The sequence below is a fragment of the Castanea sativa genome, chromosome 9, assembly GCF_040712315.1.
Source record: "Castanea sativa cultivar Marrone di Chiusa Pesio chromosome 9, ASM4071231v1".
Classification (NCBI taxonomy): Eukaryota; Viridiplantae; Streptophyta; class Magnoliopsida; order Fagales; family Fagaceae; genus Castanea; species Castanea sativa.
Window position 1 is genome coordinate 20,384,986 of NC_134021.1, and position 18,234 is coordinate 20,403,219.

Sequence of the window (18,234 nt, forward strand, 5' to 3'; positions counted from 1 at the left end):
TTTCAACTTTAATCTAATTGTTCTGTTTCACGTATTTTTTTTTACTATCTATTAGTCAAATAGTAGAAGCCACATTTTATAGTTCTGTCAAATCAATCCTAAAGCCTATGGAGGACCATATACTTGAGCAATCTCAAAGCCTTATGACTTCTAATTGATGCTGGGAATAACATAGGTATGACTTGGTGGACTTAATGGACACGGCAAACATTGTCAAAGCTAGCAACCAATTATATTTTGGATGCTGTAATTGCTTTTCGGCAAAAACATTTAAAAACTTTAAATCTTTATAGCAAAAATATCATATTATATATATATATATATATATATATATATATATTGAATCTAATATTGGAAGCCACCAAAATAGCCTTAAATTATTACTCTAGTAGCCTATTGATCCCTTGATGTCATTGGACTAGTTTAGATAATGATAAAAAGGTGATGGTTATTCGGTTAACTATGGAGGCTATGTGTAAATGCATACCCTTTTCTCTTTCACATGGTGACCAAGTCCAAGCTATCACCCTCTTTGGTTCAATTTCAAAGTCTGTGGCCCTTCTTGACATATTGACCATCTTTATCTAATATAATACAATTATAGGAGCTCTTTGTTATTAGTATAATGATAGTCTAAGTTTATAACAATTGCTAGCTATGACTATTCAAACTTCTTAAATCTATAGAGCAAGACAGCCATACCTAGGATTTTGATGTACAACCGTAAAGGAGAAAAGAAAAAGAGCTCAATTGTGTGTTGCGGCTGAAAAGAAAAAGAACTTCTTATGTTCATACACGTGTAACTTAAAAGGGTAAAAAGCTAGGGTTATCAAGGCCCATATTTTTACTTATGCCACTTTACTTGGGCTTCATATCCCATAGCATTTATCTTATTTTTAATGTCTTAGGCCTAAATCAATTTAATCCATTTAATTATAGGTCTCTTTTATAATTTAAGTATAATAATTGAATTGGTATAAAAAATACGGGTGTTATAGAATCTATACCTCTGCCACTCACAACTCATCACTCGCGAGTTGTAGGATTTTTTCTGTCACTAGCATGATCCATATAGACTAGTTGAATAGTATAATATTGTGAAGTGTGCGCATATATCAGCTTCGCAAGGCTTCAAGCGAATCAAGCTTTCATATTCAAAACGTTTGTAAATTGTAGAAAGGTATAGTTTGAAAAAAGAGACAGTTGCACACAAAAAATACCTCATATTCTGTAATAAGTTTCAACTCCTTTCTGGTGCGTGACTTTTCTTTGTCCCCTTCCGTACCTCACTTGCCCATCTCTTATTTTATCATACTTATCTTCATTCCAAATGAGTCTTGTTTGATTTTGCTTGGCTTTGCCTATAAATTGCAGCAGAGCTAGCTAGAGTTAGAGTGTGTGTTTTGTGAGAAAATGGCAGAGGCAATTCGATTCTTTGAGTTAAACACAGGGGCCAAGATGCCTTCGGTTGGGTTGGGGACGGGGCAGGCCGGCCCTCGTGTCGTAGGCGCTGTCGCCAACGCCATTCAGGTTTTGCTTCTAAATTGTTGGCTCTTTTTTTGTTTTTTTAAAAAAATATTATTTATTTACTTTTTTTTTACATCAAAAATTGTCACATATAAGGTAATACTGTTCTCGCACATGTATATATCTTGCTGTTACATGCATTGCAATTGCATGATATAATCAAACTCAGGATCTCAAAAAAAAAAAATCAGGATTTTTTTAGTTTAGTAACCAAACATACAAAAAAAAAAAAAAACAATATTCAAAGCAAAACTAATTTAGAAAATGTTAAAACTAGTTAAGTAACAAAGTAAATAACTAAAATGCCTAGCAATTGGTTGGAGGATTCCCCTCCACGGGCATTAGAAGCTTTGTATTTGGACTCGATTGCTATTGGTATTTAAATGATATTGATTTTACCTTCAAAAAAAAAAAAAAAAAAAAACAAAGTAAATAACAGTTAAACCAAAATTTAACTATTGACAAAATATAATATAATTGTAAACTGTATTTGAGATAGGACTAAAAAAAATATTTTTAATTATCCATGGATCCATGGAAAGTTTCAGAAAATCGATGGTTTTTGGCGTTTTAGATTTATATTATTTTTTAAGATTTCAAAGCTAATAAAAATAAATTAAAAATTAAAAACATCATTTTGGGGCTTTAAGGTAGTGTTGGGAAATATAGACCCCTTTGCAATCTTTTAACCAATTTTATGTCCATCAATTAATTAACCAATTATAATTTGCACCTTCAGTTTTGGTTAATCACGTCATACAAACCATATTGACAAAAAGATAAAGTGCAGAAAATAAATGACACAACAATATGGTTATAAAGTGAAATCGTTAACCTGATTTGAAGCTTCTCACAGCAGCAATATGTGTTGAATACAACAACTTTTGCTTGATCTTCAGATTTTATTCAGTTGATGGTGAATTAGAACTTGGTCATAAAACCCAAGGTTTACAAAAACATAGCTCTCCAAACTTATTTTAGTTGTCTCTAGTCAGTCCTTTAATACTCTAGCATATAGGGCTTAAATTTCAGAGTTTAGACGATTTAATGGGCCTGATTGAGAATCAGGATCTGCAATTCTCTATCGATTGATAGGTGTTGAGCTTGTCTCAATTGGTCAACAGGCGTCGAGCTATGTGTTGAGATTACATAAAGTTCCTTCTTTTTGAGTTATTCTAGGCACGAGTCTTGAACTTGAAATATACTCTAAAAAGTAAAAACATACAAGACTTACCTTTTTGTTCACTTTTTGCCAATCCTATGAACTATGGACCTAATAGGTTGCATAGTTAACGGAAGTGGATAGACAAATGAAATTTAACACTATAAGTTTAGGGTTGAAATGAACAAAACTGAATTTTAAGGACCAAATTGAAAACAAGACAAAGTTGGGAAACGTACTACATGGTTAATGTCTTAACTCAAAACAATATGGTATCTTTTTTTTTTCAACTTTATTTAACTTCTTTTATATTATTAATAGGAGGAGGAGGAGGAGGGGGAGGAGGGGGGGGGATAGTTTTTAAGTTTTGAGTTTGAGTTTTGTAACGTACCTGCAGATTACATATGATTAATGGGCAGTCAGCTTACAGATTTTTATATTTCAATGCAGGTTGGATATCGGCACATTGATTGTGCTCAACTTTACTACAATGAGAAGGAGGTAATTTTGTCGCCATTTCATATCATGACATTTTGTTAAGTCATTTAACTTAGGTCAGATCTACCTCAAGTGAATTTTTATTTATTATTTTTTTAAAAATGTTTTTGAAAAAGATGACAATGGTTAAAAAGTATTTATTAGAATTGAAAATTTATACATATTTATGAAAGGAAAACCAGTTGTCCCAAAGTTGCAGGGGTACTATAAAGTGCATTTCACCTTTCATGCCACTGTTTGGTCTGTGAAGCTTACTGCTTGATTTTCTAAGAAATTACTAAAACCTAGCAGAAGTAACCATATTCCTTGGAATAATTTAGAAATGGTTAATAGTTGTCTCCTTCATCTTCATGGCATAGCTCACTCCTGATATTTTCTAAGTCATACCCGAATGTGGGGCAATGTTAGAATTTAGTTGCGAGCAATTTAATAAATCACGTTAAATATAAATATATATTTTTTATTTAGACTATGTAGGGAGCTGGTAGATTCAGATTTTCAGTACTACTATCATTTGGCATCAAGTGATTGTCACAGTACCAAAGTTTGGTGGCCATTACAGGAACAAAAAGTAGGATGTGTGTCTGTTCTCCTCATTAGTTTCCTGATAAAATCAAGAAAAAGAAATAACATAATCTCAGGAAATATCCATCATATAAGTGGGATAACATGATGAAAGGTAATATGGTCCTTGGGTTATAAATTTGGTTATGAGACTGTCTCCTTGGCAATTTTTATGCAAAAACCTAATACTTATTCTCTTTTTTTTTTTTTTTTAATTAGGTTTTCATCTATGTGCTTTTAGTGAATATTTACATCCATCTTTAGAACTCTTCTTTAGGCATTACTAATTTTAATATTTTGTCTATGAAGTCTGAATCATGTTATGACCTAATTTTTGGTGCGTGTAGATAGGATCAGCTTTAAAGAAGCTGTTTGATGATGGTCTAGTCAACCGTGAGGACTTATGGATCACCTCCAAACTCTGGTTTGTTCTAAAAATTATATGACTGCAAACCTTCCTAAGCTTTCTTTAATGAAATTTTAAATAACCTACAAGAGCATTGTAACTCAACTTACACCTCTTGATGTTTCCAACGGAGACATCCAAAGTTCAAATCTCCCCTCCCCCAATTTTCTAATCAAAATAGTAACAATAATAATAATAATCTGCAATTTTTATTGGCTGTTTTTGTTATCTACTTGGAACTATAACTATCTGCAGGTGTACTGATCACCTGCCAGAAGACGTACCAAAGGCATTAGATAAAACTTTGCAGGACCTGCAACTTGACTATGTGGATCTGTATCTAGTATGTATACCACACTTAAGAGTGCTAAAATTTAAATAACTTTGACAGACTTTCTTAATGTATTTCATTACTAAGAGTACTAATTTTTTCTAAAGATGCACTGGCCAGTTAGTATGAAAAAGGGATCCGTTGGCTTCAAACATGAAAATCTTACCCAAACTGACATACCCAGTACATGGAAAGCAATGGAGGCACTCTATGATTCTGGCAAGGCTCGAGCTATTGGAGTAAGCAATTTCTCTTCAAAGAAGCTTGGGGATCTGTTGGAGATTGCACGCGTGCCTCCAGCTGTTAACCAAGTGGAGTGCCACCCTATTTGGCAGCAGCCAAAACTACATGCATTTTGTAAATCTAAAGGAGTTCACTTGTCTGTAAGTATGCACATATAAAGCGGTGTATATTGTTTTGTGCTTGAAGCCTTGAAGAGAAAAGGAAACAGGCTCTTTGCTAGTAAATTACGCAGAATAGACTATGGCTAGAGCATCAGAAACAAAACAAATCTGATTTCATTTTTATGTGATTTCTGAACAACTTCCCAGGTTACTTGATGATTAATTTTTTGTCCTGCAGGGGTATTCACCATTGGGTTCCCCTTATATGGGATTTATCAAGAACGAGGTCCTTAAGAATCCAATTCTCCTTACAGTTGCAGAGAAATTGGGGAAAACTTCTGCACAGGTGGCTCTTCGTTGGGGGCTGCAAGCAGGTCACAGTGTACTGCCTAAGAGCACAAACGAGGCAAGGATCAAAGAAAATTTTGGTGTTTTAGACTGGTCTATACCTGAAGATTTGTTTGCAAAACTTTCTGAAATTGAACAGGCAAGTACCCTATTCTTGTATATATATTCGTTTGAATCTTGGATTGACAACACCACTATGAGTATAAAATTGCACACAACTTCCTGCCATTGGTTTTTGCAATGCTTGGAGTTAAATCATATGTTATTCCATACTTCAGATAAATGCTTTCATCAAAATGTGTTGTGTAAGATGGATTTATGGATCATCAGCCAACCATTTTTATTGTTCTTGAAAATTAGTTGCAAAAGAATTAGCGAATTGTTTACAAACAATAAACAGGGCTTCACTTTAAGTTAAAATGACTATAGTTTTGGCATTTATTCAAGCAGGAGAGGCTAATTAAGGGTACTCCATTTGTTCATGAAACCCTTGGTGACTACAAGACAATTGAAGAACTCTGGGATGGTGAATTGTGAGTAAGAATCAGATGTTAATTTCAGGCATCGTGAAGTAAATTTCCTTTTATTTTGTTTGATCCAAAGTACTTGATTTTCAATGTTTTTAACTGGTGTTGACCATAATCTGGGACCAAATTGTTTCTGCTAGATAAACTTTGAAGTTAATAAAAGAGCATTTGGTGAGCATATCAGTTTGAGAAGTGAGTTCTGCCTGCCTTTATTGCAGAAGAGTTCAACCAAGAATTTGTAGTACCAGTTTCGGTTACTTTTTTGAATGACATCCAAATTTTCAAAATCAATTATGACAGATGCTAAAGCAACCCTAATAAAACATTAGAACTCTAAACTGTACTTTTAACATCTAAATCACTTTTAAGTTAAACTAATAAAATAGTCCAATTGTAAGTGATTAACCAATCTCCATATAACAAGAACTAAACCATACAAAGCACATCAAATATAGATCAATATGAAAAAAAAAAAAAAAATGCAAACGACAGTTAAACACCAAGAAGCGTTTAGGAAGAGAAAAATTCGAAACCTAGGGTAAAAAAACCTTTCTCCGGACAACATCATCGGAAATCTCCACTAGACAAGATAGTTGCGGTACAATAAATCACTATGAACCCTCTAAGCCCAAAAGCCTCAATGTACTTGGGCCCTCCTAGCTCTGGCTAGCAACCGACTACTCCGAGTCCTTTCTCTACTGGAGAACCTCCATTGAAACACCAGTGGAAACACCACTAAATAAATTGGAATTTGAATCTGGCTTCTCAAGTTTTCAAGAACCTTCACTCACAACTCACAAGGGATTGTGTATGGGTGAGATGAAGAAATACAAAATCTCAATCAATGATTGAAAGAAATAGAAAAGAGATGTAGAGTTGTTTTACTCAAAACCAAAAGCTCTCTCTTTTCTTACAAGGGTGGCCTTTGGGATATTCAACTTGTGTTCTAGGGTTTGTTAAGGACCTTATCTAAAGGCCTAGCCACGCACAATAGCGGTGAAGGTGTGTGCTAGCATAATCATAGTGGCTAGAAAATGTATAGAGAGTAGAGTAAAATGATCGTGTAACTCGCGACCTTGTTGTGACCTGGTTGGTTGTGAGATGGTCTCGACTTGCCTAGTAATCACTCTAATCTTGACATTTTTCCATGTGTCACTCACGGGCAGTGTAAGTCACATGAGGTTGCGAGATGACTCTAAATGCAGCTTTCCAAACAGAAGATAAGGCTCAAGTACATCTACCTCAAATACAATTTAGTCTCAAAAAGATACATTAAAATATAAATAAAATACATACAAATTTGTCACTAAATAAAGCCAACTAACATAGACTTCTAAAATGACATGCCGATTTTCTTGTCCTTGTTAATCGACATTGGTGGAAGTTCTACGAGATCCATCACTATGGCTTGCTTGTCTCATGTGCCAAATGCAATCTATGAAAGTTTTTTGTGATGGCATACTCTGTGCCAAATTTTTTCGTAATTTCTTGCAACTAAAATTTATGTATTTGTACATTTGTGGGTTGCATTGTATATGAGCTAAGAGATCAAGTGTTGGAAGTGGAATAACTGCATCAACAATCTCAATCGAGTAAGTTAGAGATGTCAGTGAGTTGGACTTTTTGATAATCAGTTGGCAAAATATCTCGCCCGACTCTTGCCAATCCTCGATCAAGAAAGCCTTGTAACTTGAGAGAAGATCAGTTACACTATTTCCCTATTGTACCCATCCAATTAACCCTCTCGTAAAACTTCCAAATTCCACCATTTTATACACCCAATTCTCATATTTGAAGAGTGAGAGAGCTACCAATTCCCTTAGGAGAAAAACCCATTGTAGTCTCTTCCTTCACCCTTTCAAATTGCCAATTCCTTAGAAAGGAGACCCATGCCTTATGCGCATAGATACCTTCAATGATCTTTGTTGAAGCTTGGTGTCGAGAATCATTAAAGCAATCCCAAAATCTTCAAGAGGCCTTGAAGTGGCCAAGGAGACTTGGTCTTGCAATTGGCAAGTCAACTTGCGAAACCAAAAGCTAGTAATGAGAGAGAATTGGGTGCAATTGGTTTTTGGCAGTAGCAGAACACTCAGATACATTTTCATTTACTTATCTTAGAGGGTTTGTAAGTATAATGTATTGCAAATATTGAAGTCGAACCTGATGCTAAAGTAATTGTAGACTTAGTTAATTCTAAAGCAAGTGCTAAAAGAGTGTACTCCTCTCTTCTTAATGATTGTAGGTCATTGCTAGACAGATTTCTCCATTCCCAAGTGGTGTATGTCTTTCAAGAAGTAAATAAGTGTGTGGATGCTCTAGCCAAAAGGGGATGCTCTATTCTTGAATATTTTGTTGTTATTGATATTCCCCCTTCTATTGAAATTTCTGCTTTTGTTAATTCAGATGCTTCTAGGTTGTACTATTGTAGGCTCTCAACTGCTACTTTAGTCTCTTCGGCTTGTTAGTTCTTAATGTAGTCCCCGTTTAACCCAAAAAAAAAAAAAATTTCTTACTAGTAAAATGATCTAGTGCTATAGGCCCCAAAGAGTTTTTTTTTTCCTGGGTTTGGAGTTTCTTTTCGTAAATAGTTTGAGGTGTTTCATGTTTGAGTTCTTGTGATGGTTTAGGATTTGTTGCTATGCTATGTTTATCCATGCATAAATCAATTGGCTAATTAATTAAGTAGGCCTTTTGTCAAAAAAAAAAAAAATTATTAATTAGGCTTAATTGGAAAATTAATTTAAAATTTGTTTTGGCCTCAATTGGAAGCTTTAAACCAGTGGATTTTTTTTTTTTTTTTTTTTTTGGAGTAAGGCACCGAGTTATTTTCAGTTTTTTTCTCAAAAAAAAAAATTATTTTCTATCAACATGACATGATGCGCCAATTATAAAAATATCAGGATTAAGATGAAAAGATATCAAAAGTTAACTTTCAGCCATTGTGTCAAAAAAAAATTTCCTAAAAAGGTAAAAAAAGAAGAAGTTTTGATTGATTTAGAGGTATTGCATGGTGCAATAACCAGATCCAAATCTATAATACTTTCTTTTCTTTTCTTTTTTGAGAATGCAAATCTGTGATACCTCATATAGCATCTATTTAAGAAAATTTATCCGGCAGTCACTAAGAAATAAAAAAGACAAATTATCTGTTCTTTAATTTAAAAACAATGGCACACATGATACACGTGCATATTACAAGGAATTGGAGTAAAAGCACAGTTGAATAGTTGTCCCAAAAATCAAAGAATGAGCAACAACACGTAATGATGTTGCCTCAACTATATAGATATTGTCCGTTTTGAGACCCATATCCCTCACAATTTTGTTCTCCCCCTAAGCACACAACAGTGGTAGAAATGATCTTTATACATTAAAGAGAGATTACTCCTTATAAACACATCTTTATGTGCTTCCTTAGACAATGTGAAATTCCAAGGAAAAAAACATCGTTGTTGTTTTCTTCTTCTTCTTTCTTCAAATTCAGTCGCCTCTCTCCCTCTCCTTCTCTGAGTTCTCTTTCGCACTGAAACATTTATAAATATATACAAATATATATATATATATATATATACATACATACATACATACATACATACATATATATAGGTGATTCGGTGTGGTTCTCATCGGTGGGCAAAACTCAGCACCGCTAGCCACACCTACTAACATCAATATTCAAAAAAAGTTGCCAACCACCGCACCTGACACCTGCGGTTGAGCTCTGAGGCAGTCGGGTCAGTGTAGCAAGAGGCGGTTCCCTCGATGGCGAGCAGTGGCTGAACAATCCTACCATTCACACACATTCACTAAAATTTATTTTTCAATTGAAATGCAATGATTAATAAATGGAATTAGGGTTTATCACATGTACACACATTAAATTTAACATGCAATTGGTTGATAATATATTAGATGATATGACATGAATGTTGGCCACCATAGTCTAAAAGACCGGTTTCACCAGGCAAGGTGAATGCCTAACATCTTCACATTTTGTAACATAACTTTTGAGCTTAGATTAAGGGTTAGTAGATCAAATGCTAGTAGATCAAATGCTTATTCATATAATTTTCAATCTCTAGATTGTAATTAGGAAAAAAAGTCATGTACTTTATCTTAGATTGTATGTAGGACCAAAGTAATGTAATTTCCTATGATCAATGTACATTCATTCTTAAATCAATAAAATGAGGAATTTTTCAATTATATTTTTCTTATTTATTCCAATAACTAAATACGTGACGACTCCATTGTAAAGCCCTTAATTTAAAGAGAAAAATATAATTAGTCGAACCTCCATTTTGAGAAATAATAACACGACTCCACCCATTCACGTGGGTTTGGCCTTCCAAAATGAGTCGGGGGCACAGTTTCTCAAAATTGAGAGAGAGAAGGGTTCTATGGTTGTTCCGTGAGAGAGAGAGCGAAGCAGTAAGTTTTGGTCTATATTTTTCTATGATTTTGATGGTTTTTTGGGTAGCAGGGGGTGGTTGGTGGTATTGCTGAAGGAGGGTCCATTGAGGCAAAAGGAGAGTCTATTGGATTACTGAGAAAGGGGTGATGAAAAAAAAATTTATTTATTTATTTTTGAAGAGAGAAAAAATAATACTTAAGTAAAGTAGAGAAATAAACATTGATATTGATGTATGTGTGTATTTGTCAAACTAGCAAAAATAAAGTTTTTTTAATTAATTTAACTAAAATTTTGTTGAAGTTGATGCGAATGTTCTGAGCGGCCAACATTGGGTTGTCATACACAAAGTACTATTATAAAACAAATTAGAAGACTCCAAACATTAAAAAACAACAACAAAAAATCATAATTAGAAACAAAAAAAAAAAATCTTCCATTTGAAAGCAAAAAAAAAAAAAAATGAAAGAAATAAATGCCCCCACCAAGCCGATTTATTTATTTTAATAAACTAGGATTTATTTCATCACATGAACATTGGAGAGGATAAAATTGAGATAGATGGATCCGTTCAAAAAGGTTAACCGTAAGCGATGGTATTAAGTGAGTGGTCGGGTTATGCCCTGGAGGACGGAGAAAAAGGAAAACGGACGGACCCTCTATAGTGGATAGGTTCAAATTAGACGGATGCAAAGGAGATGGGTAGTTGAGCCACGTGGCATCTCCGTGGCCTAAGTGGACTCCAAGAAACCTCATATCAAAATGTCTTGTGCCCCACGATAAATCCTAATCAACAAAGTTTCTACATGGAAAGGATCCCGCAAAATATGTGTATTAAAGAGGATCTTCCCTACAAGGAAACGCCTTGGCCGCCAAGAAACAAATGTTGGTTCTACACTACTATAAAAGCCCAAAGCCCTCAGAAATTAAGGTACACATAATTTACCCCAGCTCTAGCACTCTAGAGTTGTGAACATTCTTTAACTTAACCTTCGGAGGGTATTTGGTCAGTACCACACCGATACTTTCTGTAAGGCTTTCTTCTTCTTTGTTGCGCATATTTTGTCTAGGGCACATGAGAACTATGCAGCTTACTAACAATTTTCAATATCATCAAACATTATTTTTGGAATGAATATTTTAGTATTGTAAGATGGAAGTAATAAAGTAATAAACAATAATGGTCAAACATAAAAGGCTAAGTCGACCCAGCAAAAACATAAAATAGGAGACTTTTTTATTTAGATTCATACAAGAAATTAAAATAAGATAAATGAAAGAAAAGATGAATTCTTAAAAACTATTTTAAAACTATCTAGTTACAAAAGCTCCATTTTAGGAGAGTATAAACGAGAGGAACTCCGGTGTTAATGTAATGTTAAGTTAAATAAAATTGACACTATAAGTAAGAAATAAAATGTTGAAAAATGAAATAGAATAAAAAATAAGGGTTATTATCGATCACAATTTCATGAGTAAAGACACTAATAATTTGCATATCCCTATTTTACACATTTTTTAGATACAATTTTATAATTTTAATTGAAATTTCAAATGGGTATACATGGCGCGTGCGCAACAATAAGTGTGATAATTATTACTCTAAAAAAATTCTACATAATGCCATATTTTATTCCACACGCGCGCGCGTGTGTGTGTGGAGAAGTAATACAATAAGTGTGTGTGTGTGTGTGTCTATAAAGAAGTAATACAATAAGTTTTGGTGATAGAAAGTATTATGAAAAAGTTGTATAAAGCAAACTCAAAGATAATCATGAGGCCAAAATTTGTCACCTGTCTAAATTTTTAAATCCTGACTAAGTCTTTCAAGAGCATTCCCATAAAAAATAAATAAAAAGTCTTTTAAGAACATTTACATTCAATTTGTAAACTTTACTAACTTTTGAAAGAGGAAGTTGTTATTTCCTTTTCAACTATCTTGTTTTAAAATATACCACACTACAAGAAAAATGTCTTTTAGTGACATAAAATTTTTAACAGACCCAAAAAGCCCTATCAAAAAATCCTATTTCTGATTGCAAAATAAAGCCCTTGCAAATACTTGGTAAAATGTGAAACATTTGCGATCAATAAGAAAAGTTATTGCAATTATGTGTTGTAGCTGTCACAAATGTTCATATTTTGGAGGGAAATTTTCCCTCCATATTATTTGCGAGGGACAATTAAAAATCTCTCGCAAAAAGTGTATTATTTGTGACGGTTAAAAAAATGCTGTCACTAATACTAAATTATTTGCGAGGTCCAAGATCGACCTTCACAAATAACCATTAAAATGTCGAAAATTTGGAGGGAAATGTTCCCATCAAATTATTTCCAAGGGACAATAAAAATCCCTTGCAAAAAGTTTATTTTTTGTGTGGGTTAAAAATATGCCCTCACTAATACTAAATCATTTGTGAGGGCCACGATTGGCCTTCACAAATAATCTTTAAAATATTAACTTTTTTAGAGATAAAAGTTATTCTAAGATTCAAAGAAAAAAAAAAGGTATAAACATATAACACTTTTGTATTCTTTAGATGAATCTTTTGTTTAAAGCCTTTTATATACATCTTATATATGAAAGGTTTATCCTTATTTTCTAATAAATTTTACCCATAAAAAAGTGATAGCACTTTCAACTTCAAAATGACAGCCTAAAATTTAAAAATAGCAGCCTTATGGACTCTCTCTCTCAAAAGTGAATAAAAATTTCTTCCCATCAAGGAAAGTGAGCTTGTCCAATTGGAAGGTAAGCCGATCAGAATATAAACATTATCAAATAAGTCAATTCTCTTTGTTTTTTGAGCTAAAAAGGATAGAAATTCTTTATTAGAAAACAAAGAAGAATTACAAGTAAAGCTAGTTAGAAAACTAGCGTCGTGGGGGGGGGGGGGGACACCAACTACATGGAGTGGTGTCCCCAACACAAGCTGAAACCCAGAGAGTGGAAAACAAAGGAAAAAACAGACCCCAACTACAGAAAGTTTATACCAGAGCCCGTTAGACTTGTGAGGCCATTATTCTTTGATATTCCTCCAGAAAACCACTTGCACTTTCAAAGATTGCCTTCAGATGGACTTGGACCTACTGAAAGTAGAATCTATTTCTTGCGTTCCAAATTGCCCATGCCATGGTTGCCCATCTCTCCAACTCCAACTAGCTAAGCTTCTGCTGCATCTGCTTAAAGAGAAGGAAAGAGTCAGTGGCCTCATTTCTACATGAACTCTTCCCTTGACCATAGCCCACACATTCTGTGCAAACGGGCACAGCAAGTCTCTAAAATGCAAAGGAAGTGACTTCACATTGTAATATTATTGCACATGCATTGTAAGGATATGATCAAAATCCTATTGCTATTTCTTAAGTGGACATTAAACCTCTTCAATGTTGGGAATAATAACGAACTTTCCTAAACCCAATAGAAGTAAGAGGTGTTCACTGGTACAACCTGTTTATTTTCTTATTGAACCAACTATGACTAAATAGGTTCCACAAATTATTCTGAAAATTATGCAAATTAATAAATAAATAAATAAAAGACTCTCTAGAGAACTATAAGTAGATAATAGTGCATGTATCATCTAATTTATGGCATCATGGAATATTTTATCTTCAAAATAAATTCCAATTATATAAACTTAGCATTAATAAGTACATATTTCACCAAATGAACTTGGTAGATCTCCAGTAAAGTTATTCTATGATAGGTCCCTGTTAAAGGAGTGACACAAAACATTTAATTTAAGGATGTCCCTCAGATTATACTATCAATTGACAACATACTTAATACACTTAAGTTTGGAATAATAATGAATTCAAAAAGAGGGTTGCCCAATGCTTAAACTTAAATTGCACGATGAAGTCATCAAATGAACCACTACAAGGAAGAAGACCAATTTTACAGTTTAACCTGGGAAGAAAAAACAATTGCCCTACCTGTTACTATATAAACAAATATAACGCTTAAGACAGAAGATTTCAAGAAGCAATACCAGCTATCTTACTTCTGCTTTACTCAATTTATATTAAGTTTGATTCAAACACATCAAAAAGATAGTAAAAGGCCATACCATGAAAGAAGTTTCAGAATTGTTCATAAGAAAACTAGTAACAGAAACCATAAGTTCAGTTATACTAGAACTTGTTTATATTTCATGGAATGTTGTACTTTGCATTACCTTCTTTTCACTTACAAACGCCAGGGAAAGAAAATATAAGGATCAGGTGAAGAACATGTACATCTCTTTGAGATTCTATAAGCCAGTAAAAACATTGCCAATTGGTCCCGACAACAAATTGTGGCTGAGATTTCTACAAGGAAAAAATCAAGAGTTTCTAACTGAATAATCAAAAAACAAAAGCAATTCAGTAAATAGGCACTGGGGGGGGAGAAGTAACTCACAGATGTCAGAGATATTTCAAGGCTGGTTAAGAGTGGGGAATATTTTGGCTCAATAGTTGTATGCCATATTTCTGCATTCACGAAAAAGTAGAAGAATCACCAAAAACTTGAAAAAAAAAAATTAAGCATATAAGAATCACAATTTACAAAACAGGCATCTTACATATTTGTGGCATTGGGGGGTAAGCTATATGGAATTTCACCCTGAATGTTATTGTCTATGAAGCATGAGTGCGTTTTGAGATTCGGGTGCGGGTGCAGGACACTGCAATTTTTGAAAAAGTTGGGTGCGGGTGCGGCGATTAAAAAATTATTAAAAATATTTTTATTTATATTTTTAATATATTGCTAAGTATGCTTTTTCACATTATATAAACATATACCAAATTTAAGAGCAATAGTAAATAATAACTAAAACATGATGTTCATAAATTAAATACAACCCACAAGATTGAAACTAAAACATTCCATGATGTTCGGAAATTAGAATACAACTCACAAATTTGAAACTAAAACAAAATAAAAGATAATCAACAAGACAATCAAACACCAACATCATCATCATCAAGATCAATAGCTTCACTTTCCTCCATATATGTCGCCCTCATTCCAAGAGTCTCCAACAATATCCCACATCTTTGTTTCTCTATTTATGTACTCCTCATTGCGCCTTGACAAGAGTCAAAGATTAGAATGCACATATACCAAATCCTCAGCGCGTGTAGGAGCCATTTTGTTTCTTTTTAAGGAATGAATGAATTTGTATGTGCTCCAATTCCTCTCAACACATGAGGATAAACAAGGTTGTCCAAGAAGTTTAAGGGCAAGGGTTTGAAGAGTTGGAAATGCGGAGCCATGGTATTGCCACCAAACCAAAGGTTGTAAGACCCACCTATCTGTCAAGGCAGCTGGTGAAGGAAACATCCCTTCTGAAAATGCAGCAAACTCAAACTTCACCACATTTAATTCATTCACATCTTCAAAGTATCGATCCAAACACTTGCTCCTTTCCATAGAAATTTCATGATCTCGATGTGGAGAGATACGTTTTGGATTCTTCGAAAGCCATTCAATGGAGTAATACCTAGAGTTAAAGATTAAAAAACAAATATAAATGAAACGTGTGTTTTACTAGAAGGGGGGACTTAAGAAAATAGAAAATAGAAAATAAATGTACTTACTTAGGATTTAAGGAATGAGCCAAGCAATGTAGTGGTGTACAATTTTTAGTCCATCGATCAATGAGTATATCATACATCACACTCCAAAATGAGCTATACTCATTATCTTCCAAGCCTTCGTGCTGATATATTACTGCCTTCACCTTCTCTATCATTGAATCCCACATCTCATACACAAGATGAAGACAAGGCTTATCTGTGTTACCTACTCGTAGCATATCATAAATAGGTGTTGTGAATTCAAGGATATAATCAACACTATCCCACCAAAGATCACTTAGAACCATCTCTTTTACCTTTTAAACCTTTCCAACATCATCCTCCCTATAAAGCCCATTGCTCACTAATAGTCATGGCTTGAAGGCATCTTTTTATCAACTTCAACTGTTTTAGCATTATAACAACTGAAGCAAATCTAGTATCAGCAACTTGGAGCAGTTTTAATGGAAAAAATTCATTAAACATTGCCAACCTCATTGAATGGTTCATGATAAAAACACGTATGAAGGATGCACAATCAGCAATATGTATAATCCAACTACATTCCTCATATGTAACTTCATTCTTTTCAGTGTTTTTTGCTGCACAAATATTCTTCAAAGCTAGATTGAGAGTGTGGACAACATAAGGTGTCCAAAATATTTTGGAATACTCACCCTCAATAAAAGCTCCAGCAGGCTTCATCACATTAGCATTATCAGTGATGACTTGGACAACTTTGTCATGTCCAATCTCTTTTATAGCATCCCTCAACACCCCAACAATATAATGCTTGTCTTTGAACTCACCTGACCCATCAATTGCCTTTATAAACACTAGACCCCCATCTGGTACAGCCATAATATTAATAAGAGGCCTCCTTTGTGGATCTGACCATCCATCAGAAACTATATTTACACCATTTTCAAGCCAAAAGTCCTTAATTGGTTTCAAAAGTCTATCAACATGAGCTTTTTCTCTTTGCAAAAGTGTTGTTCTCAATGTATTGTATCCAGGAGGAACATAACCTGGAATGCTATGACTAGCGGCATATGAATAGGAACTACAATAATATAGGTTCCTTGCAAAGTTAAACGGAAGCCCACCGGTGTAAAACATCCTACCAATGCTACTATCAATTCATGTCTAGCAGTATTCTAAAATGCTCTCTCTATCGTAGGATTCACAACCTTCCTCCTCTTATTACCATCAAAGGGATTTGTACTATTACTCTCTTCCTGTGTCGGAAATGAGGGAATAGGGCCAATAGGCCCATGGCCTGGGGGAGGTGGGGGTAAGGGAATTTGTCTTCTCTATTCTCTCTCTAATTTATCATTCTCAACCTGATCATGCATTTGTTGCATTTCCAACCTATGGCTTGGTATTACACAAGGGCATACTTTAATACCTTTATTAATAATTTTTAATAAATGAGCCTTAACCCTAGAATAGGATCCCAAATAAACTTTACCACAATAGTTGCACTTAAAGTGTGTGTTTCCACCTGATTTAACAGTAGAACCAAGTGGTTTTTCTATTTTAATCACATACTGCCAAAGAGGAGCTTCATCATTTGGCACTTCTTCGCTAGATGAAGGTGAACTTTTTGTGCTAATAGCTTCATCCATTGCAAATTCAACAGATTCAATTTAACCTACAAATAATTTCCAAATATATAACAACTATTAACTAAATAAAAATCAAACCACAGTATCACAAGACTCACAACATAACATAGACAGCTTATATAAAAAATAAAAAAAATAAAAACAGATCACCACAGATTCACAACACAATCACAAATCACAATGAGTAATAATAACTATTAACTAAATAAAAAATCAACTATTAACTATTAAGTAAGAGTGTGAGAGCTATGATACCTGAAGGGAGAAGGAGAGTGAGAGAGATGGAGAGTGAGAGTGAGACAAAGAGCAGAGCAACGGAGAGTGAGACGGAGAGCAGAGGTTGAAGTGGAGCACAAACTAGAGCTGAAGTGGAGCATGAGCTGGAGCTCAGACCAGAGAGGTAGAGAGTGGGAGAGAGGCAGAGAGGCACGAGAGGATATCAGGAGAGGAAAATGAAGAGGGCTGAAGGCTGAAGGTGTAGTGTATAGGATTTTTTTAATTTTTTCCAAACGGTGCGTTTTGCACCTTTTTTTTTTTTTTTTTTTTTTTTTTTTTTTTTTTTTTTTTTTTCAGCCAAGCTAAACGTTGCGTTTTGCACCTTCTAATATACATATTTTTTTGAATTTTGGCTGGTATCGGCTGTATCGGCCAGTATCGGTGGTTGTGCCCGATACGGACCGATTCGGCCTGAATCAACTCCGTGTCAACGTGAATCGGCGCGTATCGCCTCGGAAAAAAAAAAAAAAAAAAAAAAGGGACGCGGCACAGACGTGCAGGCAACTGCATCGCCTGCGCCTCCCTATGTCGGACGCGGGTTCAACGGCTCAAACACCACATCCGTGCTTCCTAGATGTAGTACCACCTCTGACATAAGTAACGGATAGCACCTTCAACAAAAAAAAGCTTAGTATTAGCTTTATGTC

The 18,234-nt window shown here is 34.4% G+C and overlaps 2 protein-coding genes across 5 annotated transcripts; one reads left to right on the forward strand and one right to left on the reverse strand.

The window, feature by feature from the left end:
* Positions 1-1,201: 1,201 nt before the first annotated feature.
* On the forward strand, positions 1,202-5,885 carry LOC142611017 (NADPH-dependent aldo-keto reductase, chloroplastic-like). 4 transcript variants are annotated; one of them, XM_075783011.1, is made up of 8 exons: positions 1,202-1,254; positions 1,378-1,530; positions 3,140-3,190; positions 4,099-4,175; positions 4,413-4,500; positions 4,596-4,871; positions 5,071-5,319; positions 5,610-5,885. In XM_075783011.1, the coding sequence occupies exons 2-8, from the start codon at positions 1,414-1,416 to the stop codon at positions 5,715-5,717; spliced, it is 966 nt and encodes a 321-aa protein (XP_075639126.1). In that variant the 5' UTR covers positions 1,202-1,254; positions 1,378-1,413; the 3' UTR covers positions 5,718-5,885. The 4 variants fall into 4 exon arrangements, with proteins under 4 accessions (XP_075639126.1, XP_075639128.1, XP_075639125.1 ...); XM_075783013.1 differs by having other exon boundaries at positions 5,631-5,885; XM_075783010.1 differs by lacking the exon at positions 1,202-1,254 and having other exon boundaries at positions 1,291-1,530.
* Positions 5,886-15,102: 9,217 nt separating this feature from the next.
* On the reverse strand, positions 15,103-16,802 carry LOC142608889 (uncharacterized). Its single transcript, XM_075780548.1, has 4 exons — positions 16,361-16,802; positions 15,705-15,909; positions 15,416-15,607; positions 15,103-15,193 (listed from the first exon to the last, which is right to left on the reverse strand). The coding sequence occupies exons 1-4, from the start codon at positions 16,800-16,802 to the stop codon at positions 15,103-15,105; spliced, it is 930 nt and encodes a 309-aa protein (XP_075636663.1).
* Positions 16,803-18,234: the final 1,432 nt, after the last annotated feature.